Raw genomic sequence first — 25,850 nt, forward strand, 5'->3', positions numbered from 1 at the left:
TGTAGTTGCTGTAGTTGGTGATGATGTTGTTGAAGATGGTGACGTAAATGTTATTAAAGACGACGACGACGATGATGGCGCTGATGAAGATGCGTTTAACGGTTTCATCCCAAATGATGATGCCAACAAAGATGGTGATGATGATGTCCTCCTTGTTACATCATCATCATCATCATTACTATTATTGCTACAATTATTATTATTGTTATTGTTATCTTCACTATCGTCAGTGTCATCAAAACCCATTAAATACAATAGCCTGTTATCACTGTCTTTCTTGACTGGCTTTGTGATGACGTTATTATTATTATTATTATTATTTCTGTTCTTATTATTGTTAATATTTTTATCATCATCATCATCGTAAAACGGTGATGACGATGACGATAGCGTAACAAGTGGCGGCGCCAATGATAAAGATGATGATGATATTTGAGATAATTTTTGAGGTGATGATGATGATGATGATGGAAGAATTGACGATGATGATAATGATGACGATGGAAATAATGGAATAAGTGATGTCGATGATGGTGACGTCATAGGTAATATAAAGGACGATGATGATGACGATGATGATGACGACGATGATGTCATTATCATCGTCGTCACATGGGGTTGTAAAATGTTTTTTGATAAAGAAATAGATGAAAATGCCATTAGAAACGATGATGATGATTGTTGCAAAGTTGATAATGATGATGACGATGAAGTATTTAAAAAAGGCAAATCATGATGCAGTAGTAATGATACCGACGATGATGATGAAGATGATGTTGATGATGACGATGCTTTTGTGGATTGTGACGTTAAACAACCTGTTGAAGATGGCGCTGATAGTAATGCTGATGACGATGATTGTGATGATATTGATGAATATGATAATGATGACGACGACGACGACGACGACGATGATGATGGTATCACAGATAAGAATGGCAAAGTGTTGGAATGTGCGGAGAAGAAATCTTTTGATAGAGTATCAAATGGAAACGACGATGACGACGATGATGATGGCGTTACGAACAATCCTGATAATGATGCATACAACGATGACGATGATGATGATGATGAAAATATTTGTGATGATGAGGATGATGATGATGATGATGTTAGAAGCGTTAATTGTGGTGTGGCGTTAAATATAGATTCCAAATCACTTTTATGATCTGGTGAGTAAACTGATGAAGACGAAATGAGATGATGTTTATCATTGTCGTCTGTGTTATCGAATGATATAAGAGGCTTATCTAATGCTTTTGTTGTTGCTGTAGTTAATGATAACGATGTTGTTGTTGATGATGATGATAATGATGATGTTAATGATGATGACTCTGTAGATACAACCAAAGGAGGAGATGTTGAAGATGATGATGATGATGATGACAAAGATGCCAATGATAATAAAGTTATTCGACCTGGTGATGATATTGATGTCGTTGCTGATGATGATGACAAAACAAGTGATGGCGATGATGACGATGATGATGAGAAAATAGAAGGTGATGATGACACTGAATTAGATTGGGAGTGTGTAGTTAGCTTCACATGTTGCCTTTGGGAGAGAGGTAAGGTATAAACAACTGTGCTAACAACTTTTGCCGTTCTAGAACGCTGTTGCAGCTGCTGCAGCTGATGTTGCTGTAGTTGTGGGGCATTGTTTGGAACCACTGAAGTTAATGTCACAGAGTTAAAACTCTCCATGTTCACTGACATGCGATCAAAAATTAACTCTAACTTTCCAACAACGTATCCACTATGATAGATATCTATTGTTTTCAGCACATTGGATACTGTATCAGTGAATGTGTGTTTGTGTTTGGTTTGTGAGTCAGTGAGTATGTGTGTGGCATTATAATGCAACAAAATAAAGCAAAAAACAACACAAAATACCACAAGTACAACATAAAATACACACAATACAACAAACAGTACAAAATAAAATATAAAAAGTACCTACATATCCCACCAGACTCAAGCAGAAGATTATAAAGATAGAGATCAGCGTAAGCAACATTTGTGTCAACTTGTAAAATGGAATGATCCCATACAGAAAAATGCAGATGGCTGTGCGGTGTGACCAAACTGTGGTGAGTAGTTGCAATGTTGTTTTATCATTAAAAATTATATTTATTAAATATATTATTTATTTATTAATTAATCCATTTGTGCTTATCTAAAAATTGTTTTTTTAAATAATAAAATCTTAATGTAATCTTAAAGTCTAAAAAAATTGATTGATGGATTGTCCAAGTGGTCTGACTAAGAAGTGACTGGTTGCTATAAATAATTGAATGATTGATAAACTATAATTATAATTGATAGCACGATTCAGTTGATTGATTGACTGATTGATAAACTAACATATCAAAAAGTTCATTCCACACGAATCTGAACTTTGAGTTGACAATGGTGGTTTTCCATTGCTTGTTCCTGTCATTGTTATCTACACTTAGCTCCACAAAGAGATTTGATTTGAAGAGTTTTGATAGATTTCTTATTTCTAGACTTGATACTGTAATTTATTATTGATGTTTTATTCAATTAATAAAATTCAATTTAATAAACAAAATATTGAATAAATTCGACATTGATTTTTAAAATTCTTTTATTCAATTTTAGAAAAATAAATAATTTAATTTTAATAGAATAATTAAATTTATAAATTATAATGTAAGTAATATCAATTACTAAATAATATAAATTAATATTAATACTTACCAGTTATTTGTATCATATGGATTTTGTTAACAGAAGAAGTATCATCCCCACTTGCCATTTTCAGCAGGGTATGTTGTATGTTGCTTGTATGCTTGTTGTTTGTATATGTATGTCTACAATTTTCACAAAAGTAACAACTATCCCATGTAATATACTTGATCTAACTTAACTTACCTAACGTATATTGTATTTTATACGTAATCACGACAATGACAACAATTAGTAATTTGTGTATTGTTTGCTATGCTTTCTGTGGTGCAAGGAAGTAAAGTCTAGGTACTAAGTCACTGTAATATATATAATATAAACTTAGTAATATAATTCAAGTAAAAGAGGTTTTTAAGCTTTCTAAGTTCAAGTTTTTAAGCGTTAGTAAAATTAAAAAAATATTTACAATGTATAATTTTAATTTTTAAAATTAGCTTTGCTCTGAGTTGCAGATACTCTGAGTTTAAGATTTTATTATTAAAGTTAACTTTTAAAGGTTAAAACTTACTTTCACTTTTAAATCTCTTGCCTAAAAATGTCGGAGTCTATTAAAAACATTGACGATGAACAATTACGAAAACAACTTGAAGGCTATTTTGGCCGGAAAATAGGACCCATTACTTACACCACTCGAAAATTATATTTGAAAAAATTAGAAAAATATTTGAGTGGAGAGAAGTCATCAATTGAAACCGCATCACCTAATTGGCAGATTGAGCTTGATGATAATGATGATGATGATAATCGTGGTGGTGACCCATCGTACTACAACATCCCCAGATCAAAAAGTCTAAAAAATGAGTTCGATCTTTCAAATATGTTTTCTAAATATACATATTTGTCAGAAGACAGCAGCTCATCTGCTGATAATTCCTTTCAAACCAGTCCACTTGCCCGCCCCAGTTTGCCGAGATCTCGATTCAACAAAGATCATAAAGAAGATAATTTTGTCAGAGGCGATGATGGCAAATCTAATATTACCATAAATAATGAGTTTCAGAAGCCAAGCACATTTTTATATAGTAGTAAAAGTAAAAGTAGTTATTTAACAAAAAGCCTGTATAAAAATAATGTGCCACAACAGCAGCACTGGTCTAGATATTTTTATAAGTTTGACTCTACTAGTGATGTTAAAAATAATTCAAAGATATCAGTTTTGTTGTTGGCTGCAGGGTTTTCAATTTTTTTGATTACTGCCTACATCTACTTGCAAAAACGTCTTAATTCAGTAGTATTTCAAGATCCAAAGGATTATTTTATAATTTGTCCAAAAAAGTCTTCAGATCCATTGGCACTTTGTGTTGAGAAGTCAGATCTCTATCGAATGCAAGAGTTGATGTCCAGCCTTATCATAATGGCAAGAAGTTTAGCTGGAGATTATGGTTGTGGTTACAGGACAACTAATGGCGTAACCAAGGAGGAGTTGGGTGTCTTCATCAGACACAATTCACACTTCAAACTCGACGTTGTTTTGACTATTCTTGTTAAAAACCTACATTGGAAAGTTCAAACGTTGAATTCGGATGGAAAACTTACTTTGGATATTGATGATATTGCAGTTGTTACCAGCTCAGAACCAATACTTTCACTGGGGTGTAGATTTGGAAGAACCATCAAAAAATTTATATACATCATTGTCACATTTTCGGTTTTGATTATTACATTAATCTTTGCAAATTTAGCATATAAGACCCATTTAAAACAACAAGAGTTGAATCAAAATAATGAGAATGAGTTGCTGGAAAAAGTCATCGATATCCTGAAACAGCATAGTGAGCTATGTGAGAAGGAATGTGGTAAGTACAACCCCTGGCTACCTGTTTCATATGTCAGGGACATGGTTCTACCTCTCAATGAAAGAATTCTGAAGGACAAACTCTGGCATAAAGTTATTAATAAGTTGAAGAAATATGAATCCAAACTTGTTTTCAAGGTCGACACTGTTAAGGGTGAAGGTATGCTTGCCATGGCTTTTATAGTTTTCTTTTTTCAAAATAGTATATATCTTAATGTATCCTGAATGCATAATCATGTTCTAACTTTTTTTACTATCATTTCAGATTATGAGGTGATGAAGTGGCAGACAAACTCAAGCGCATTGAACCACCACATGAATGGTGGTGGCAGTAGGGGCCACCTGAAAACATGGCAAGGGCCTGCAGTATCAAACAGTGAGAAGCCCATCCAAAAATTGTACCCCCCTCTGACGAATTGTTTGAAAGTTAGGAACATGTTCAACTTTGAGGTTGAGATAGGTGAGGATTGGAAGAGGGTCGTAAGGGACGCCATCTTGGAAAAGGTAGGTCCAGGCCATGGTATTGTCAGTCTGGTTGTTGATAACAAATCTAAAGAAGGCTGTGTATATATCAGGTTCGTTTTCTACTTTGATTTCATGCTCGATTACTTTGTGTCTTTGCAGCTTTTTTGTGTAGAGCCACTCAGTTTTATAGACAAGCACACGCCACATTCAATGAAGTGAGGACATTTTACATTAAATTAAATTGATTTTCAATAAAAACAAAAGGTGTGTTGATGAGAAGAAGGCAGGAGAGGCATTTGACAGCTTGCACTGTTGGTGGTTTGACAACCAACTCGTAACTGTGAAGTACCTTCGATTGCAAAGGTTCCTTGAAAGGTTCCCAGATGATGCCAACAACACGAAACCCCTACAGCCGTCTAATGAAGCCAGACTATCCCTCTCTTTGCCCTACCCAAAATCTCTGCTTGAAAATTGCTGAAGATGCAATGCTAGATGCATTGTTTTTTGTTACAGAATTTGTAACTTGTTTGACAAGATTCATTTATTCTTTCATTCATTCAATTTATCATTTATTGATTCATTTGTTCATTCATTGTTTTCTTTATTTATTCTTTCGTTCATTCATTCATTCATTACTTGATTGTACGTCTACTTGTTGAATTATTCTTTGGCATTAGAACTTCATTTAAAATTTTATTTTATTTTGTAATTCAAATTATTTATTCATCTCGATCAATAGTAATTAGACGCACGTGTGATCATTAACTTCTACGAAACCGTTTACTGCTAGAAACGACGGGGTAATTCGTATTAATTGCTATTTTTCTACTTATTTTTCTAACAAAACTAAACTTATGGCTGTAATGCACTACTAACTTATCATGCTTCTAACTTATCATGCTTTTTTAACAAGGCCCTCTAATCATTTGACGATTCTAGAAACGACGATAGCGATAATCAATTCTATCTTAATGATGATAATTTGACGTTGATGAAGCTAATCATGGTGATAATAGTATAAAATACAATATACGCTAGGTAAGTTAAGTTAGATCAAGTATATTATATGGTGCAGTTGTTACATTTGTGACAATAGTAGATTGTGCATTTTTACTTTTTCTTCTAAGTGATGCCGTCTAACTGTACAATGACGTCATTAAACTTTTCCGCAGGATTCTGTTTTTTAGACATATAGTTTATGATATTTTATTATAATTACTATTATCTTATTATTATTCTTATTGTTTGATTAAATTTTTTAAAAAACAATAAAATGTCTAATTTCTCCGAAAATAATAAATTAAAAAGAAATATAAAAAAGTTGAACAATGTTGAAAGTAGTGTTGAATTTTTGATATATATATATATATATATATATATATATATATATATATATATATGCATGGTTTTGATAGATATGTATGTATTTTTGCATGTATGTATGTTAATATTTTTTTAACATCACGGTGATCCCATTGATATTTAATTAATTAATTGGATTAATATTTTTTTATGTATGTGTGTATGTATATATGTCAATTGTTTCAACGAAGAGATTTTTAACATTGACATTCATTAGAGTTGTACACATATATTTAGAGTACAATATATGGGAGGTATAAAACACTTATGATCATATTTCAAATTGTTGGCACATATATTCATAAATTCATATTTTTATAAATATATTCTTAAATTTATATATTCATAGATATTTCGCTTATAACTTTATAGAATTAATGTATGCAATACATAGTGAACATTGTACAATTTTTCTATTCTACTTTTTGTCTATGTTTCATTTCTATGATAGCGATAATGAATGTTATTGAAGTAAATATAAACAAAACATTTTTAAAATAAATTTTATAAAGGGTATTATTAAAAATTTAATTTCATAAAATAACGACATCTAAAATATGAGTAACATTTACGTGCACGAACCACCTACGAACGGAAAAGTAGTTTCCCAATTCTACTTTTAATTTTTTGTTTACAATTTTACATGTTTTCAACATTAATTATTAATTATAATAATTTTAATTTTGTTTTCATAATTTAATTTAATATTGTAAATATTAAATAAAATTCACAACAATTCTAATTGATAATTTAGTTTTCCAATTTTTTAATTTTAACTTTTTAAAAATTTAAATTAGATAGATGTGTGTAATTTTTTTTGTAATACATTTTTGTAATATATTTTTGTAATACATTACACGGGGAGTTTAATTATGGAAAGCCATTCAGTATAAACTCTTCCCTTCTCTCTCTTCTAGGTGTTGTTGCAAACGACAGTCGGTGACATAGAAATTGAACTATGGTCTAAGGAGGCCCCGAAAGCCTGTCGCAATTTTGTGCAGTTATGCATGGAGGGCTACTACAACAAGACAATCTTCCACAGAGTCGTTAGGGATTTCATAGTTCAGGGTGGAGACCCGTTGGGTGATGGCTCATCACATGGGGAGTCAATTTATGGAAAGCCATTCAGTGTTTGTAGTTTCACTTCTGTAATTATTATTACTGTTATTACTATGATTTTATTTGCCAATAACGAGAAAAAGAATGTTTTGATTACTGAGTTTACAATTTTGCCTACTAAGATTTGTTATGTTTGTATTTCTAAAATGAAATTATGTGAAACCTTCCCTGCTAGGATGAGTTCCACTCTCGAATTCGTTTTGTGAGGAGGGGACTGGTTGCCATGGCGAACAATGGACCCAATGATAACACCAGTCATTTTTTCTTTACCCTTGCTGCTACCCCAGAACTCAACAATAAGAATACTATCTTTGGCAGAGTCAGTTCTCATTAACAAATTTATTTTCATTTTTTGCAGTTCAACAATTCTATTCAGTCGACATTATTTTAAATTTATTTAATTAAAGTTTGAAAACTAGCTTTCCTGAAATCTCCAACTGAATTCAGATCGGTGGAGATACAATTTACAATGCATTGAAACTTGTGGATGCTGAGGTTGACAAAAATGACAGGCCACTTTTCCCACACAAAATCTTGAAGACTAAGGTACACACCACACACACACACACACACACACATACACACATACACCCACATCCACACCTAATAAATAAATTGATAAAACACACAAAAAATTTTTCATTTTGTTGAATTAGGTGTGTTAATTTTAATGGCAGCTTCAAATAAAAACAAATTTGATAATTTTTTTCAGGTTATTGTCAATCCATTTGATGACATTGTGCCTAGAATTTTGAAAAGTAAAACTGACGATGATGAAACTAAAAAGAAAATTTCTAATTCTAAAGCTACTAAGTATGTGATGTTTTTATTTTTATTCTAATTCATCTGTTTTTTATTTTTTAATTTCACAATAATTACTTTTATATATATTTCATGTTTTGTCCTGAAACTATTGATAAGTCACGGTAAAATAAAATTAAAACAGATAAAATGAATTAATTTTTTAAAAAATAATCAAAGAAATTTTGGTCTGCTAACTTTTGGAGAAGAGGCTGAGAAAGAGGAAGATGATTTAATGAAAATGCCAGAAGTTAGTAACAATTTTACAATCTTTGGTTACTATTTGTTTACTGATTTATTTTTTAAAACAAATTTCAGCTATAAATAGATTCATTTTTTTTTCTCAGAAAATCAACCCAAAAAGCAAGAGTAGTCACGATTTACTGGATGATAAATACCTTTCAAAGGATATCAGACCTAAGAAGAATAATGATGATGACTATGTGGAAGGCGATGTTAAAATGAGTGACAGCAATAAGAAGGATGATGACTCTGATGAAGGAGTGAGTAACTTTCTTATGACATCATTCTTCCTTTATTCTTATTTTTATTTGTATTGCTCTTATTGTGCAATAGTTTCAATACACAATATACATGTATATATGATGAAGATGCTAATTTATGTACTATATATATATGCGTATATATATATATATTTATATATATATATATATATATACACACACATATATATATATATATATTGGTAATAGACCATATTGTAAAATATATATATATATATATATACATGTTTGTGATGTTATACATTGTTTCATACATGATTTTTTGTATGTTTATATTATAAAATGGTCATTTTTATCATTTTTCTTGATAAAAGATACATCTTTTTGTATAAAAATAAGAAAAATTTGTTTTAATATGATTTAAAAAAAATTTATCTAGTCGATGAATTCTAAAAAAGTCAGACTTGATGGGGTGAAAGAGAAGTTAAGGAGGAAGAAAATGAATGATGCAGTCTCGAAAAAGAAGAACCAAAAAGATGACGATGACGACGATGATGAAGTTGATGATAAAAAGAGAAGAAAGAGGCAGAAATATGATGATGAAAGTGATAAAAGTGATGATGCTGATGGTAATAATAAAGACCTAAAATACCCAGAGCTTGAATATTCATCTAAAAATAGAATGTAAGATTTTTTTTTTTGTTTTTATGTAAATATTTTTCTTATAAATTTTGTCTTTGGTAACCAGTTTGAAAAACTGTTTTGAATTTCCAGAAAAAAACTAAAAGAAGAAGCTAAACAGCTCAAAAAAGAGTTACTTGGAGATTCAAAAGGTGGTGATGATAAAAAATCTGATAAGAACTCTGGCAAAGGTTTTTATTTGTCACAATCATCATTACCGATATCAGAGTCATCATCATTATTACTTCACCATCATCTTCTCCAACTGCTATCATCATCATTCAATTATCATCACACCATCATTAACTCAGAAGTCATTTAGAAGAGGATTCAACAATTCTGCATCAACATTCTACACCAACATTCTACATTAACATTCTACATCAACATTCTTATCATCTTTCAACAAACCGTTTCAACACCACTCCCTACGCGCCATCAATTTACGTCGTCGCCATTCAATTTTTTGTAACCATTTTGTCACTTCACCATTGTTTCTATCATAAGAAACGTAATTTTCACTATCACAGTTTTTTTTATTATCACCACGTCACAAAATCACTATACTACATGGCAGATAACGTTAATCAGACATCGGTAAAATCATTCAAGAGGGACCTGAAAAAATATGAAAATTCAAAGACTTCTCAACAACCGAAAGGTGCTGATAGGGAAAAAACGACGCTAGATCTGCTCTCTAGATTTCAAGATAAATTAAACAGTACCAAAAGGTTGACTGCCTACGATAGTGACGACGACGAAAATGATGAGGATGCTAATCGCGACCCTGCCGCTGAGAAAGATGACGACTTCGCCAGCAATAAAGATCTTAGTTGGTAAGATGATGGATGGGTAGGACGAACGAAGGAATAAATAAATGAATGAATGAAAGAATGGATAGTTTTTCAACGTATTTATAATTCCGCCAATTGATTACAAACTTCGCCACAAATATTTTTTTCATTTTCAGCCAAAATTTTTTGTAAAAATTTACCTGAGTCAATGTTATTTATTCTAGGATGACCCACAGACTAAAATTCATTGAAGAAACAAACGCGGCTACAACGGCGGCAAAATCGACAACTGTTAAAACTACAAAAACGTCCACCAAACCAGCCATAGATAGCAGCTACAACAGCCACAGTAGCAACAACAAACCTTTAGCTAGTAAAGTACTTGATGCCAACGTGGCCGACTCGGATAGATACGTCATCTCCGACCCGAGAAATCCCATCAACGCTAGGAGGAGGAAGGAATCTTCAATGAAAATGAAAAAAAGATGAAGACTATTATTATTATTAATGTTATTTATATTTTTACTATTCATATTATTAGTAATATGTTTCGATTTGTATACTTGTTTACTGATAGCAAGTATCCATGCCAAAACCGTCAAACCGTGTAAACTGCGCAAAACGATGAGTACAACGTTATTTCGGTTCGGTTTAACAATAAATTATTTTCTATGTATGACAGACTAACTAATTTCCAAGTCCTAAGTAGCAAAGAACAGTCTTGTTCGTTGTGGTACATTTTATTTAATTTAGTTAAGATAGTTGGAAAACCACGCGCGCACGTTCTACACTTCACACAAAATTTTAATCCCATCAACTGATTTTTATCACAAAATAAGAAAAAAACAAGCAAACAATAAGAATAATAATAAGATAATAGTAATTATAATAAAATATCATAAACTATATGTCTAAAAAACAGAATCCTGCGGAAAAGTTTAATGACGTCATTGTACAGTTAGACGGCATCACTTAGAAGAAAAAGTAAAAATGCACAATCTACTATTGTCACAAATGTAACAACTGCACCATTCTTGTTGTTGAAAAAAATGTTGAAAGTAGTGTTGAATTTTTGAAATGTTGCGTTAACAACAGTCTGTTACCAATATATATATATATATATGGTTTTTGACAGTCAATATTTCCCTATATAAACATCAACCGCATTGATGATGATTCATTCGGAATCGAAATATGGCCTTATTTGCAGCACGAATTCGGAAAATGAGTTTATTTTGAATTTTAATAAACTAAACGTTCACTAAAAAACTTTAGTGAGAAAAATCGAAAAAACGAACTACAAACATGTTAACGCCAAACATTCGGTAGAATTTATAGAATATTGTAAATATAAATATATATATATATATACATAGATATATATATATTGTATAACTTGTACATACCTAACAAAATTTGCACACGTGTATCTCCTCACCTTACAACCATACATACAAACGAATGTTTTACATACATACGACTTAATAATAATAATAATAACAATAACAATAATATGGCCTGTCTTTCACATCATCATGAACTTCTGTAATTGATGACAGGCATTATGACTGTTAGAACCTGGATATGTGATATATGATACGTGTATTATAAGTATAATAAACGTATATTATACGTATAATAAATGTTCATTCATATTAAATGATGCATGCTATACGTGGTGGTATATTTATATCACATTTTATTCAATTGTGTATTGTGTAAGATCGGGGAATGAAAATTTTATTAAAAACAAATCCAACATTAGTTTTTCTGTTGAACTGTGCTGTACAAGAAGACTGGTCAAGGTTATATGGAAGGTAGATATCCAAGTGGTATAAGCCAGATCGAGTGCCTAGCACCAATCTATCCTCACCAATATCTAACGAAAGTGACGATGCCATTTTCTACAAATGGGTGATCAAAATTAGGGTACGGTATGGTAAAATTATGGTAATTAATTAGTATTATTAATTAATTACGAAAAAATTAACAATAGTAAATAAGCCAAAATTCTTTAGTATAGAATTGATAGTGTATTAATTTGAATGGCAAGTTTGTAACATAGTTATATTACTATTACATTAAATAAATGTTATCATAATTAATAATACAGTAGAGATAAATTTAATTTACAATATCTGGGAGTCGAAACTCTCCAACCAGGTATTCTGGTAGGCCTTCGCTGGGCTCTTGTATTATGGTATATTTTGGAGTCTGTGCCCTGAGGTACATGAAAAATGCAAACTGAACAAACGCCCCAAAAAATTGATTATTATTTTACCTTATAATGTTTAAATAGATGATGAGTTTTTTAACAGTTAAACGAATATAAATTTATCAATTTCGTAACCTGGAATTATTTTTATTATGAATTTTTAAATATAATAATATTAATCATGCATGCTCGCGGATTGTTGTCAATTATAAATCTATAATTACTTTTCTAACAGCTGTTTCTTCTCAATCTTTCCAGCACTGATAAAAAAGTATTCAAAAAACTATAGAAAAATAATTAAATTAAGAAAAAAAAAGAGAAAAAGTAGAAGAAGCAAAAAGAGCAAAGTCGAAATTAACGATAAATTTAATGGCGGAATGGATAAGGTGTTTGGCATGACTGTTGCAGTAACTAGACTTGAATGCATAGAGACCTCTGCCACCAATCACATGTGCTATGTGTTTGTTGTGTTTTGTTGAAAATTTTGAAAATTATTTGAAAGAGGATTAATAATAATAATAATAACAATAACTAATAATAATAATAAAGGGCGGACAGACTCGTCCTTATTATTGGTTTCATCCATCTCCATGATCCAAGGTTTGCTCTGAGTTCTGACATTTTGTGGAGAAAGAGTACCCATGAATTTTTTATTCTTCAGAATTATAATATCTGAATGAATGAATGAATGAACGAACGAATGAACGAACGAGCGAACGAATAAATGAATAAATATACAAATGAATGAAAATAAATTGTTTAATACACACTGGATGAAAAATAAAGAAAAGATAATAAAAGCAAAGTACAACAGAATACCTTTATCTAGCTCTATATTGAATTTGTCCTCAAGGCCAGAAACGACAATGTTGAAGAAAAACGATTTAAGACATTCTCTACTTTGGATGTTGGCAAAAAATGAACTGTTAATCATGACGTCATAGGCTGTACAAGCTTGTCCAGCTTATGGATATATATATAGGTATGTTATATATATATATATATATATATATATATGTGTGTGTGTGTGTGTGTATGTGTGTGTGTGTTATTATATACATGTAGTTGCCTGGAACTAATGTTGTAGTGACTGGGTTTAAATGCAAAGAGATTTCAGCCAGTCTATCACATGTGGAATTAGTGTGTGTGATGTGACTATTCACATGTGTATCATGTATATGCTAATGATTCTTAATGACAACTAGACCCACAGTTATCAGTTTCAAGGTGAGGCTCTCCAAGACTTAGAGGAACCCTGAATGTGGTTGGATCATCGGAGGCCAGCAACGTCACAATCTCTTCATCCGTTATATCTTTTGGCCTGGGAATCTGAGTATTTCATGATTGAACGAGATGTAATTAAAAGAAATTATTTATCTGTAATGATAAATATAGGCAATATCTTAGGAACGAAAACATTTAGATAGATTTGATATATACATATATTTGAATAAATTTGTTTGGATAAAGTTTTTATTATTGAAAGTAATATTATAAAACAATGCCCAACTAGCTTATTAGCTGAGTAGCTGTAGCTAGCTAACTAACGTTGTTACACTTGCAGACATTGATGAAGACTTTTTTATTCTGACTGTCTTTTGTCTTCATACAAAATCCTTTCAGGAGAATATTTTGAAAAATTTCAAATTAAATTATATATGAAATATAAAATAAGAAAATTTATTGTTGAAAATAAAAGAAGTAGAATATATTATATTATATTTTATTATATATATATATATATATATATATATATATATATATATATATATATATATATATATATATATATATACACATGAAGTGAATGTAGTAAAAGTAGCCAAGAAAATAAAACTTTGCTAGTCCTATGTTTTTTAGACAAAACTAACCAGGTTCTGGTGTGACAGTTTTGAATGTAGCAGCTGGGGATGCATTTTTTTTTTCAAACTGATTCTTGGTGTCAAAATTCTATTAGCAATAAATATGATCAAACTTTTGATTCAAAAGTAATAATAGTATGTTCCGTATTAATATTTAATTAATTAAATGAATCAGAATTTATTTAATTAAAAATTTCTTTTTAAATTCAGTAATTTTTTATTTTAAGGTATCAAATGAAATGGGAGAAAGAATTTATAATCTTTTAGATCGATAGATCATAATATTCTGATTCATAATTAAATTATAATATTAATAATTAATTATTATTATTATTATTATGGATTATGGGGATTATGACATTATGTTTTTTTTTTGCTTACCAAACTAGATTAGCTAAGAGAAAATGATTCAAAAATTATAATTACCGGCAAGATTAAACTCTCTTCAACTGAATTTGATTCACATTCAAGAAAATTTTCATTTTTCATGATTTTATTTTTATTTTAACGATCTATAACCGCAAAAACCACCGTCGTTATCGCAACGTTAATTTATTATCGCTTAGTAAACACAAAAGAACAATATTTTTATTTAAAACAATATTTCTTCTGTCTATGGTAAACACTGAACATCGGTTTGGAAACCAGTTGGAAATCTAGGATATTCTGAAGAAGGTAGGTAGAACGAAGAACAAGACAAACGATCAAAAAAATAGAAAACTTCCATACGAAGATTAAGAGAATGTGGATTAATAACTCTATAATGAAAAAGGTGTGTAGAAGATTCTTCAGCAGCATTGCAAGCACCTGGAATGAGCTGATATCAACCGACAGTTTTGAGACCAAGCTAGGAGAATGGGACACTTATTTGGCAGTGATTTTTACACAGATTCTTGTCTACTGGATTGCTTTAAAGCCTGTTTTTATAAAAAAAGTTTCAATTTTGCAAAATAAAATAAAGCAGTAGTAGTTGTAATAATAGCACTAGCACTAGTCACTAGTCGTATTAGTAGCACTAGTCACTGCAGTAGTAGCAGCAGCAGCAGTTGTAGTAGTAGCAGCAGTAGTAATAGTAGTAGCAGTAGCAGTAGTAGTAGTAGTAGTAGCAGCAACAGCATTAGTAATAGTAGTTGTAGTAATAATGATATTAATAAATTTGCAAAAACTGTGTTACAAAAATAAAAGCCAATATGAAAAAAAACCCCAAATAGACGTGCAACGTTTGAAGCTACGATTATTACATACAAGTCGATAATAATTTAGCGAAAATTTCATCCATCCATTACATATAGGAGGTGTTAGATGCAGTCAGTCAGAGTTTTATATTTCTACAAGTTCTAAAAAAAAATTTTTTATCTAAATTTAGTTAATTTTTTGTTAATTACAATTTAATGTTAAATAAAAATTAAAAAAATAATTGGCCAAATGAAGCCATTAAGAAGTTTTTTATTGATTATTTTTAGAGATCGTTCTGCTGGCCGCAGGGTTTCTTCTTACAGTTCCGTTTTTTGACGAGGCCAGAAAATGATGGCTGGTTTCACTATCTTCATCTCTTTCTATATCTACAAATCTTTCTACTCTTTCTATGCCTACATCTCTTACTTCTTTTAAAGTATTTTCACATTTGCCGCCATGGTTAGCGACGTTTATGGTATCTGTACATTTCAAAGTTGTGAGTGCTTGCAGTTTTTGTAAGGAGTTCAAGCTTCTAAAGTTGGGCGGAGTTTCGTGAAAGATGGGTCTTTCTTGCAATGAGTTAGACTTTTTGGAGGGATTCAGTGTTTCGTTGGATGCCGTTGAATGGCTTGGGGACTGTTCACGTGTACTCTGCAATTTTCGAATTGGATTATACAATTATTTATAAATGTCTGCAACAATTTGAGTTGTAGTTTTATTTAATTGAAAACTTAAAATTTTAAAATAAAAAATTTTTTTATCATGATCGAAAATTCAAAGAACCTGATATTTTGTGGCAAGTTTTTCTTTTTCGCAAAGTCCAGGCGACGTAGGTAGGTTGTTATATTTCGATTTACTGACCATGGGGCTGCTGTGGCAACTATTTCCGACGCATTTGTTCTTCAGTGGTTTCTCGTGTTTTAACGAGCCTCCTCTTTCTTTCTTCTCACCATCTCCCTGGTTGACATTCAACAGTGGGTTCCTTGTTATGACCAGTTCCAATGTGTTTCCGGATGAAGCGATGAGTGGGACCAGCTGACTGCATTCCATGTCTTTCGATTTTATGTTGTTTACCTAGATTGGGGGTAATCGGAGAAATTAAATTCTTTCACTTGCTCGATGAAAAAATTGGATGGTACTTAATTTTACTCAAATATTTTTTTTTAAATATTTAAATAATAAAACTAAATAGAAGAATGCCTGTAATATTCTGTCGAATGGTTTCAGTTTTGTTGACGCTGGCCCTTTTGCTCTCACAGCCCCAACGTACACCCCCTTCTCAAAAACTCCATCCGACAAACTGAACCCAAAATCTTCTTTGTCCTTGGCCTTGGAGATGACGACCTTCAAAAGCTCAATGGGTGTTGGTGTAAAAATATTTTGCAGTTGTTCTTCCACCTCTTCGAGATGAATTTCAGGCTCGGTGCTGGTGCTGTCGCTTAAGATTTGCAATTTATAAATTGGTTACTTTTTTTAATTTGTTCGTGAAAATGCATTTTTGCGATGAACACCTACTCATTTTGTTGCATGATCTGTTGTTGTTGGGCCAGCTGTCTGTAGGGGCATTGATTGATCAGTTGTTGCTGGGTGTCTAATCTGGTGTCACGTGTTTGTTCGGGGACTAGTTGGGTTGGTTGTTGGTGTAGCTGTTGTTGAGGTTTTTGTTGCTGTTGTTGTAGTGGTTGAAATTGGTGTTTTTGGTTCTGTGACTGTTGCTGTAATTGATGTTGTTGTAATTGCTGTTGCTGTAACTGCTGCTGTTGTTGCTGCTGCTCTTCGTTGTCAGCAATAACTTCGGCGATGTCCGGTAGATCACTGAAACTGTCCATAGTTGGACTCGTGTTGAATCTAAGGTAGTCTAATTCGTCCAATCTTTTGTGATTGTGTAAGAGATTACCAATTTTTAAAATTTCGATCATTTTGAAATTAAAACATTATACAAATCAAGCAAAAAAGTTTCCACTACCTTCTTGACCATTCATCAGTCTCGTTACTCTTACTCCCCAGACTACTACTGCCCATTGGACTGGAGCCATCATTAGTCGTGATACTGGCCAGTTTTGTACCGCTAATATTACCAGTGACAACGTTATTATTGTTTTTTTTGTTGCTGTATTCTCTGTCCTGCCATCTGGTGACGTTTTCAACGAGGTTTGGCCTAGCGTTGAGATCTTCATTGATTACGTCATCGATATTTTTTTGAATAGTGGCGTGAGACCTGATATCCGAAGATTTACTTTCGTGTCTCAGTGTTGATGTTGATTCTTTGTTGTTGTTGTTGTTGTTGTTGCTGCTGCTGCTGTTGTTGTTGTCGAGGTCCTCGTTTGATTGTTCGTTCAATGAGTCTGTATAATTGGTTTCCGGTCATTTGTAACGATTAGATAACTCTCATTTTCAAGAAGAAATTATTCCAATTAAATACATAAAATAAATTAATTAAATATCCAACTTAATCACGCCAAAAAAGCTGACCGAAGTAATGTTGTGATCGAGGTCTGTGTCTCATTGATGGGTGGAAAAACACTTTAGCTGCCCCGTTGTTCGCCCCAGCAGCTGCTGCGTTGCTGCCGTCAGCTGCTGAGCTACCCCATGACTCAAGGGCACTGTCTATGCTCTATAGATGAATATTATTAATAATTTATTACATTTTGAAAAATATTTGTTAATATTAATAGTGCACGCTTACTCCTAATCGCCTGTCCATCGTACAAGTTGGGGGTACTGAATGAATGGTTGAAAAAATTATTTAAGATTATTTTTCGTTAATGTAATGACAAATAAATCAAAAATTTGTTTTACATTTATTTGATAAAACAATTACAGATAATGTGATATAATTGGTGTTATAACTGTCGTAAAAATTGCAACAATTCTAACTAAAATACAGTAGAAACTATGCTTATTCAAAAACATTTTAACACATTTTTACCACGTCAAAAAATAAAAAATCACCATTGACACTGTTGTTGCTAGAATTTGCGGGCCTCGTAATTTTGAGGGTGACAGAAGTACCAGCATTTTGGAGGAGGTGGACGGCATCTGTCAGGGTGCTTCCACGGAGGCTGGTCCCGTTGATGGCCAACAATCTGTCCCCAACGTGCAAGGCTCCAGTTCTGAACGTTAATGTTATTTTGTCATGTTGCTATGTTGTTGTTTTGTTACTGTATTGTTTGAGCTTGGGAAGAAGATTGTTTAAATGCCTTTCAAGTTAAGGATGTGTTGTTCAATTTTCGCTTAAATCTGATATTATATAAATATGAGAAACTTTTTTAAGTTTGGTGGGTGTAAATTTACGAAGCCACATTCACGTGCAATAATGAATAGAAGTATGTGCGGTGCTCTAAAGTTCATAAACGTGTGGAGAGTTCGTTAACATTTCGGCCGAACAATCAGCACAAAACGCACCTTTCCGCCATTCCGCCAGGCAGCAGACTGGAGATAATGATGGGATCAAAAGGCTCTTCACTGCCAGATACTGTGATCCCAACTGGCCCTACACGGATTGACATCGGATTTTTATTTTGATTCTTAAGTTTTGTTTTACGTAGATCTTTTTCTAATTTTAAAGTTAAATAAAAATTAAATTAAAATAAACTACATTAATAATTGTTCAAAAAAGTTTAAATTTAACTCATTTTTGATTAAATTTATCACATTTTTAAACAGCATGAATAAATTTATTAAATTCACCTACAAATTGAATGAATAATGATAAACTACTCACCGGCGAATTTCGGAAGTTCGACGGTGTACGTGATCAAATTAGTCGGATCAGGCTCTTCGGCGAAATTTTCATCTTTTTGAATGGTTAACTTGACGATATCCCTGGTGTCTCTCAGCATTCTGGCACTGTCTTCAAGGGAACATTGGGTATCATCCAGGCGGACATTATCAATGGCCAGCAGTTTGTCGCCTGGTTGGATGGAGCCGGTTCTGCCGAGAGGGTGTGTTAGTCGGGTAAATTTTGGAGTTGGTCATGAGTTTTTAAGTTTGGCTGATTTTTCAGTTGTTTGATTGAATAAATGAATCTTAACTCTTAACTAGTGTTAGTATTGTGTGCGTGTCGCTTCTTGTTAGTTAATACATCGGACCATTTCTTTTTTAGATTGATTACTTCTATTAGAGATTGATTGGTTTTGAATGAAATTGAAACTTGAGAATTTTATTAGACAAAATGAAGTACCTATGTGCAACGCTGCCCTTCTTTACATCTGATATGACCAAATGTTGGCCTGGTTTTCTGTTCTTCGGGCCTATATACGTTGAAAAAAATATGCCTTCTATAGTTCAAATCTTACAATTTTACTTCAATAATTAAATTTTAAGTCTGTGGTTTTTAGGACGATTTATATTTGACAAAATCATAAGCGTATAAGCAAGAGCTTGTCCGTATTTATAAACTAAACAATGGTTAAAATGTTTGTAGACGTTATTTCTAGAATAAATTAATTAAATAAATGAGTTATTTTGAAATTTATTGCTTATTAATTTAATTATCATCAAAATTTGTGTTAAAAATTGTAGAAAATAAATTCTTCTTACAGCTGATAGTAACGCCAAGCCCTGCCGACCTTTTCGCCAACTTAACTATGAAGATACCGCTACTTGGAATTATCGATTCTTGAGGAACAATTTTAAGAATTTATATTAAAATGAATTAAATTTAATTTAAATTTAATTCTGTCGTTTAAAAATCACTTTTTTTAAATTTAGACAAGAATTTTCTAAACACCTGCAACGTCGAATTCGACCAAAAGTAGTATTTTAACTCTAGATTCATTTATGTATTCGTCCATCTGGGCTAGGGAGATACCTTCCAGCTGCTGACCGTTGATGGCCAGGACGCGATCGCCTTCCTGCAAGACCCCACAGCTACGTTCGGTGAGGTGGGCAGTTTTTATAGTGAAGATTCAAAGTATTTTTGTTGGTTTGTTGATTCAAACATTACTAATCAAATTCTATATTTGAAATTAAAATGTAGAAATTGGTAAAATAAATATTTCCAGATAATTTGCGAGGTTTTTATACATTAATTAAAATTGTAAAACTATTAAATCAGTCAAAATTTGTGATTTTTAAAACGAGGTGATTTTTTTAACCGTTCGGCAGGCCCTCTCGGCTCGATGTAGGAGACGACGGGGGGTACGGTGAGGATGCAGGACTGGGGTTGTGACGTCACACCGGATGATCTTCCGTGCGCCGGATCAATCTGCAGCCCGAAACTACCACCCCTGTCGGCTATAAGTTGCACCTCTACGATGTCTACGTGACAGATTTGGGTGTGGGGAGGGGCTCTGCCAAGGTTGCTCATTAGGCTGGAGAATTTCGGCATCGCTAGGGTCAGGGTTTAGAAAGTTTATTTGTTTTTGTGGTGAAATGAATGCTTCAAAAATTTTTAAAAATTCTTTTGTCAAATATTTAACTCAAATTTTAAAACTTATTCAATGAAACGAACAACTGAATCCGGCACATTTCTTTCTGGCCGTGTCCCGCATTGCACCTATTCGACACGTTGGGACCATGGCGGAGCCTACCTACGTATTGTGAGCATCAGTAGTTTAGTGGTTATTTCGTAAATTATTTCCATTATTTTTTCCATTTTTCAAAATGATTTGAAAAATATTTCATTTTCAATATAGGCTTGATATTTTGTCATTTTGATCAAAATTTAAGAAAAGTATGCGTTTATTTATATGTGTTTTGTATTCATCTACTTGTGTCGTCATGGAGTTATATGTGTTCTGCGTCGATAGGCTGGTCAGGCTGGCCGATGACAAGCGTTCTTCATCCTGATTGGTCGATTTTGAAATCTCAGAGCTGCCATTGGGTGGAGAATCTTTAAAAATATGACAAATCAAGTTAGTTTTAATCATGGCTATTTCTGTTTTATTATTTCCAAATTATTCTCTACATTTGAAAAAATGTTTTAAATAAATAAAGTTTAATCATAAATCTCAAAAAAAAATAGTTTTTAGTAAATTAAGTAAGCTAACCTGAATCAAATGACGCATCTCTTTTATGTGGTAGTGGTAGAGAATGCAAATGCTGTTGCTGGTATTGTTGCTGGTGGTACTTGTCTTGTCGCAATTTGTGTTGTTGTTGATGTTGTTGTTGTAATTGTTGAAAATATTGATGTCTTTCTTGGGATTGCTTTTGTTTCTGTATTAAATTTCGTTTTATGTGTGGTAAACTTTTCGTCTCGCTTGGTCGAATTTGTTGTTGTTGTTGTTTGTTGTTGTTGTTGTTATTGTGATAGCATTGTTGTGGTTGTAATTGTTGTTGGTGTTGTGGACAGGGTATGTTTTTTTGAAGAGTGCTTTGTTGCGAATTACTTTGAGAATTGTGTCTGCTATGTTGTTGTTGTTGTAGTTGCTGTTGTCTAGTTTGGTGTGGTACATGTGGTACATGTGGTTGCTGTTGTGGCTGCTGGGATTGTTGTGGTTGTTGCGATTCAGGTAGCTGCGGAGGAACGTATTTGTTGCAGTGTGGTGCGTGTTGATTTTTAGTGCTATGGTTGCTTGTATTACTTTTTCTTCTTTCATCTTTACATTTGCTAACATTACTACTAGCAGTAATGTTGTGTTTACTACTACTGCTGCTACAATTGTTGTTGTTGTTGTTAATGTTATTATTAATATTAATGTTGTTGTTGCTGTTGTTGTTTGGATCGTTTTTACTAATAACGCTTTTTTCGCGAAAGTTGTTTAAATTGTTTTTGTTGTGGCTGTTGTTGTTGTTGTTGACGTTGTAGAAATCGTTGTTGTTGAAGTAGACGGTTTGTTGGGCGACCAAATGAGAAGGCACGACCTCCAGTTGAATTTGATGACCTTGATTGACCTTCAACATTTCGTTGGCCCCTTCTACACTCACCCCCTCGAGACCACACCCATCAATGGCCAGTATGTGGTCACCGTAGTGCAGGGCTCCACACCTGGTATGAAGGGGAAGACAACGATGATAATGATGTTGTTGTTGAAGTGGTGATGATAATGATGAAAATGATGGTGATTATCGTGAAAATGAAAATATAGAAAGTGAAAATATAGTAGATGAAGAAAGATGTCACGTTTGGTATGCTAAAAATGATGTCACAGATGATGATGACCGGAAAATTACGGCACGCCGACCTATCTCCGATGCTGGCTTGTTCAACTTCCGCAATATACATGACCTTATGACCTCTAAATTGACCTTCATTCAAGGTCACACCCAGGGCGCATCCCGGTTGTTTGTCGATTTCAACTAAGAGAGGACCATTGGCTTGCTGGACAACGTCTGATAGTTGTGGTGATAGAAATGATGACGATGATAATGGTGATGAGGATGACGGTGAGGTTTATGATAATAGTGATAACGATGATAGTGATAATGACGCGCGAGCGCACGCACACACACATGCACATACACACATTCAGATCACCAACCAACCTAATACAGACACGTCATACTCAACAACGAAGATGGCGGTTTCTCGCTGGGGTACGTTCAAAAGCTCCATGACCTCGTCCAACGTTTTACCCTGAAGACTGGTTCGGTTTATCGAAAGTATTCGGTCGCCTACTTTTATTGTCCCATCCCTATTTTTTATATTTTCAAATTTTTTGAATGTCTTTTCATCACTGAGGTAAAAAAAAGTAATTCATATGTCACTAAACATACTGAAAGACATGTACACATACAAATTAAATACAAACAAACATACATACAAATAAATATACAAAGAAACATTCAAACAAACACACAAACATGCAAACCTATCGGCCGGTCCACCGCTTCTAATTTGAGTAACGGTTATTGGTTTGTACTGAATTAATTCGTTTTCGATTCGCTCATCACTGAAACTGCTGCCCACGTGACATCCACCTCTCAAGGTCAAGCCATACGTCCCAAGGTCATCTCTACGTAACTTGACCTCGATCCTTTTCCGGGTCACTGAAAAAGATTGGACGCCTGAGTGGAGGGATGAATTGATGAACTGATGGACGGACAATTAAATAAATGAATGCATGACTGAACGAACGAACGAATAAATGAATGAATAAATGAATGAATGAATAAATTAAAGAATCAATCAATCAATCGATCAAAGAAACGGATTTTGTTTCAAAAAGACTGAATGATTGATTAAAGATTTGACGAACAGACATGTACAATTTTTATGATTAATTTGTTTTCTGAAGGTTCGAAGACAAATTATTCAATAAAGGAATGAATGAATATGTTAACACGTTGATGTGAACGTAACGAAATGCTGTTATATAACAATAAATGAACAAACAAATGGAAGAATGAGTGAAAGAATGACTGAATGGATAGATAGATAGCTAGTTGGATGAATGAACAAGAGATGAAAGAATAAAAACTCGACGGTATGGAAAAATGAATCACTTTGATCAACAACGTACTTTCACATCCGCCAAACAAACATTTGAAATGTAAACAACGCCAAAAACAACAAATACAATAACAACAATTACAAAAAGAACAACAATAACAACAACAACAATAATAATAATAATGAACAATAACAATAGTAACAATAATAATAAAAATAACATCAGTTACAGCTTTAATTGCGTAAAATATCATTAAAGTTTAAGATATACAAAGTTAGGACGTTATCAAAAATGAATAATTTGTTAGTAATAATAATAATAAAATTATAATAATATCATTATAATAAAAATAATATAATAATAATAGTAATTACGTGACGTGATGTGATTTGAGGTGGAGAACAAAACAACATATTGTACAGCAAACAAATCATCAAGAGGAGATATCTATTACGCACATATATCTGTATTTCATGCATACATACATACATACACAAACACACACCTACATGCTTACATATACACACACATACATACATACATACACACATACAAACAAACATACTATTATCAGTCATGGTATAATTCAAATCCAGTATCAGCTGCTGTTGTTGTTGTTTTGATGATGACGCTAAAGACGATGTTGTTGTCGTTTTGCCTTGTAGCATGTTGTGTAGTTGCTGCTTGTTGAGATTGCAGGAGGGTATGCCCTGAACCCCTGTTATGACGTCACCAATCTCAAGCCCGTCGTGTCTGGGGCAAAAAATGTATACATGTTTATTTATCATTGTATTTTTGCAACTTAAACATAAAAATTATAACATTAATATTACTAATATTATTACTACTACAACTACTGCTGCTGTTGTGTCTACTGCTACCATTACTACTTTTGCTGCTGTTGCTACTACTACTACTATTATCATTATCATGGTAGTTATCATCATTATCAAAATTATCGACATCATTATTGTAACAATGATCATCGTAACTATCGGCTTATCAATGATCATCATCAATACCATCATCATCGTCGTCGTCATCATCATCATCTTCATTCTTCTTGTTTAAAAATTCCTTTCATTTTTTTATCTATTCCAGAATTCTCATCTATGTTTTTACGCAGTCTGTTATACGCACATACACATGTACATACACACATACATATATGCATAGGCATACATATATACATACAAACAAACAAGCATACATACATACATACATACATACATACAAACATACATACATACAAACAAACAAACGAGCATACATGCAAACATACATACATACATACATACATACATAATTGCATACACACATACATACAAACAAACAAACGAACGCACATGTAAACAGAAATTCATATTTGTATGTAGTATCTTTTCACATTTTTGCTTCCTTTAAATGTAAATAAATGAGAAAAAAAACACATGCGGTTCGTAATTGTATGTCTAATAGGCTTCATTTATTGTTGCTGTTGCTTTGTTGTTGTTATTTATAACAATAATAACTTTCATCTTCATCATTATCATCATCTTCTTCGTCGTTATCATCATCATCATCATCACCGTCGATATCATCATCATCACCGTCGTCATCACTATTATAATTACTAAAATTATTATTATCATAATAATATTAATAATTTTTATTGTTATTATTATTAATATATAACCGTTGTTGTTGCTGTTATTATTATTATTATTATTAACCTGAAAGCTGGAGTTCCCGGCTTGATGTATGCGATTTTCAAGGTACTCTCACCATCCACGTTATTGCCTGTAAGTAATAATAATAACATCAACAACAACAATAATAACAACAATAATATTAATAATCATAATAATTTTAATAATAATAAAAAAAATAATAAAACGAACGGTTAACAGCACGCTTGTTCAATCAATCAATCAAGCAATCGATCAATCAATCGATCAACCATTGTATAGGAATAATAAAAATAATAATAACAACAATAATAATTATCGCAGTAACTCAATCAAAAACTTTACATGCACATAAACACACACATATATACACACATATATGTGTGTGTGTGCGTGTACTGTAC

General features: G+C 32.4%; 5 protein-coding genes across 5 annotated transcripts; 2 read left to right on the plus strand and 3 right to left on the minus strand.

The window, feature by feature from the left end:
* Window positions 1–4,519: 4,519 nt before the first annotated feature.
* On the plus strand, window positions 4,520–5,420 carry HELRODRAFT_124908 (hypothetical protein; the record flags this gene model as incomplete). Its single annotated transcript, XM_009027512.1, has 3 exons — window positions 4,520–4,664; window positions 4,770–5,079; window positions 5,234–5,420. Coding segments are annotated over 3 exons (642 nt in total), but the record flags the coding sequence as incomplete, so codon positions are not given.
* A 1,333-nt stretch (window positions 5,421–6,753) lies between these two features.
* On the plus strand, window positions 6,754–10,903 carry HELRODRAFT_189319 (hypothetical protein). The gene is made up of 12 exons (XM_009027513.1): window positions 6,754–6,930; window positions 7,249–7,461; window positions 7,626–7,769; window positions 7,898–7,996; window positions 8,163–8,263; window positions 8,432–8,501; window positions 8,599–8,754; window positions 9,155–9,399; window positions 9,490–9,587; window positions 9,974–10,232; window positions 10,415–10,856; window positions 10,882–10,903. The coding sequence occupies exons 1-11, from the start codon at window positions 6,889–6,891 to the stop codon at window positions 10,677–10,679; spliced, it is 1,692 nt and encodes a 563-aa protein (XP_009025761.1). The 5' UTR covers window positions 6,754–6,888; the 3' UTR covers window positions 10,680–10,856; window positions 10,882–10,903.
* Window positions 10,904–11,893: 990 nt separating this feature from the next.
* On the minus strand, window positions 11,894–14,022 carry HELRODRAFT_67815 (hypothetical protein; the record flags this gene model as incomplete). The annotated part of the gene is made up of 6 exons (XM_009026892.1): window positions 11,894–12,094; window positions 12,324–12,404; window positions 12,932–13,077; window positions 13,225–13,359; window positions 13,608–13,734; window positions 13,954–14,022. Coding segments are annotated over 6 exons (759 nt in total), but the record flags the coding sequence as incomplete, so codon positions are not given.
* Window positions 14,023–16,418: 2,396 nt separating this feature from the next.
* Window positions 16,419–16,814, minus strand: HELRODRAFT_153427 (hypothetical protein; the record flags this gene model as incomplete). Its single annotated transcript, XM_009027514.1, has 2 exons — window positions 16,419–16,517; window positions 16,629–16,814. Coding segments are annotated over 2 exons (285 nt in total), but the record flags the coding sequence as incomplete, so codon positions are not given.
* A 1,543-nt stretch (window positions 16,815–18,357) lies between these two features.
* HELRODRAFT_68327 (hypothetical protein) lies at window positions 18,358–23,376 on the minus strand (the record flags this gene model as incomplete). Its single annotated transcript, XM_009026965.1, has 12 exons — window positions 18,358–18,556; window positions 18,849–18,936; window positions 19,168–19,376; window positions 19,627–19,696; window positions 19,986–20,063; window positions 20,176–20,315; window positions 20,543–20,735; window positions 21,635–21,902; window positions 22,218–22,374; window positions 22,565–22,718; window positions 22,872–23,020; window positions 23,198–23,376. Coding segments are annotated over 12 exons (1,884 nt in total), but the record flags the coding sequence as incomplete, so codon positions are not given.
* Between the last annotated feature and the right edge of the window lie 2,474 nt (window positions 23,377–25,850).

Source organism: Helobdella robusta (assembly GCF_000326865.2).
Source record: "Helobdella robusta unplaced genomic scaffold HELROscaffold_5, whole genome shotgun sequence".
In the NCBI taxonomy this organism is placed as follows: Eukaryota; Metazoa; Annelida; class Clitellata; order Rhynchobdellida; family Glossiphoniidae; genus Helobdella; species Helobdella robusta.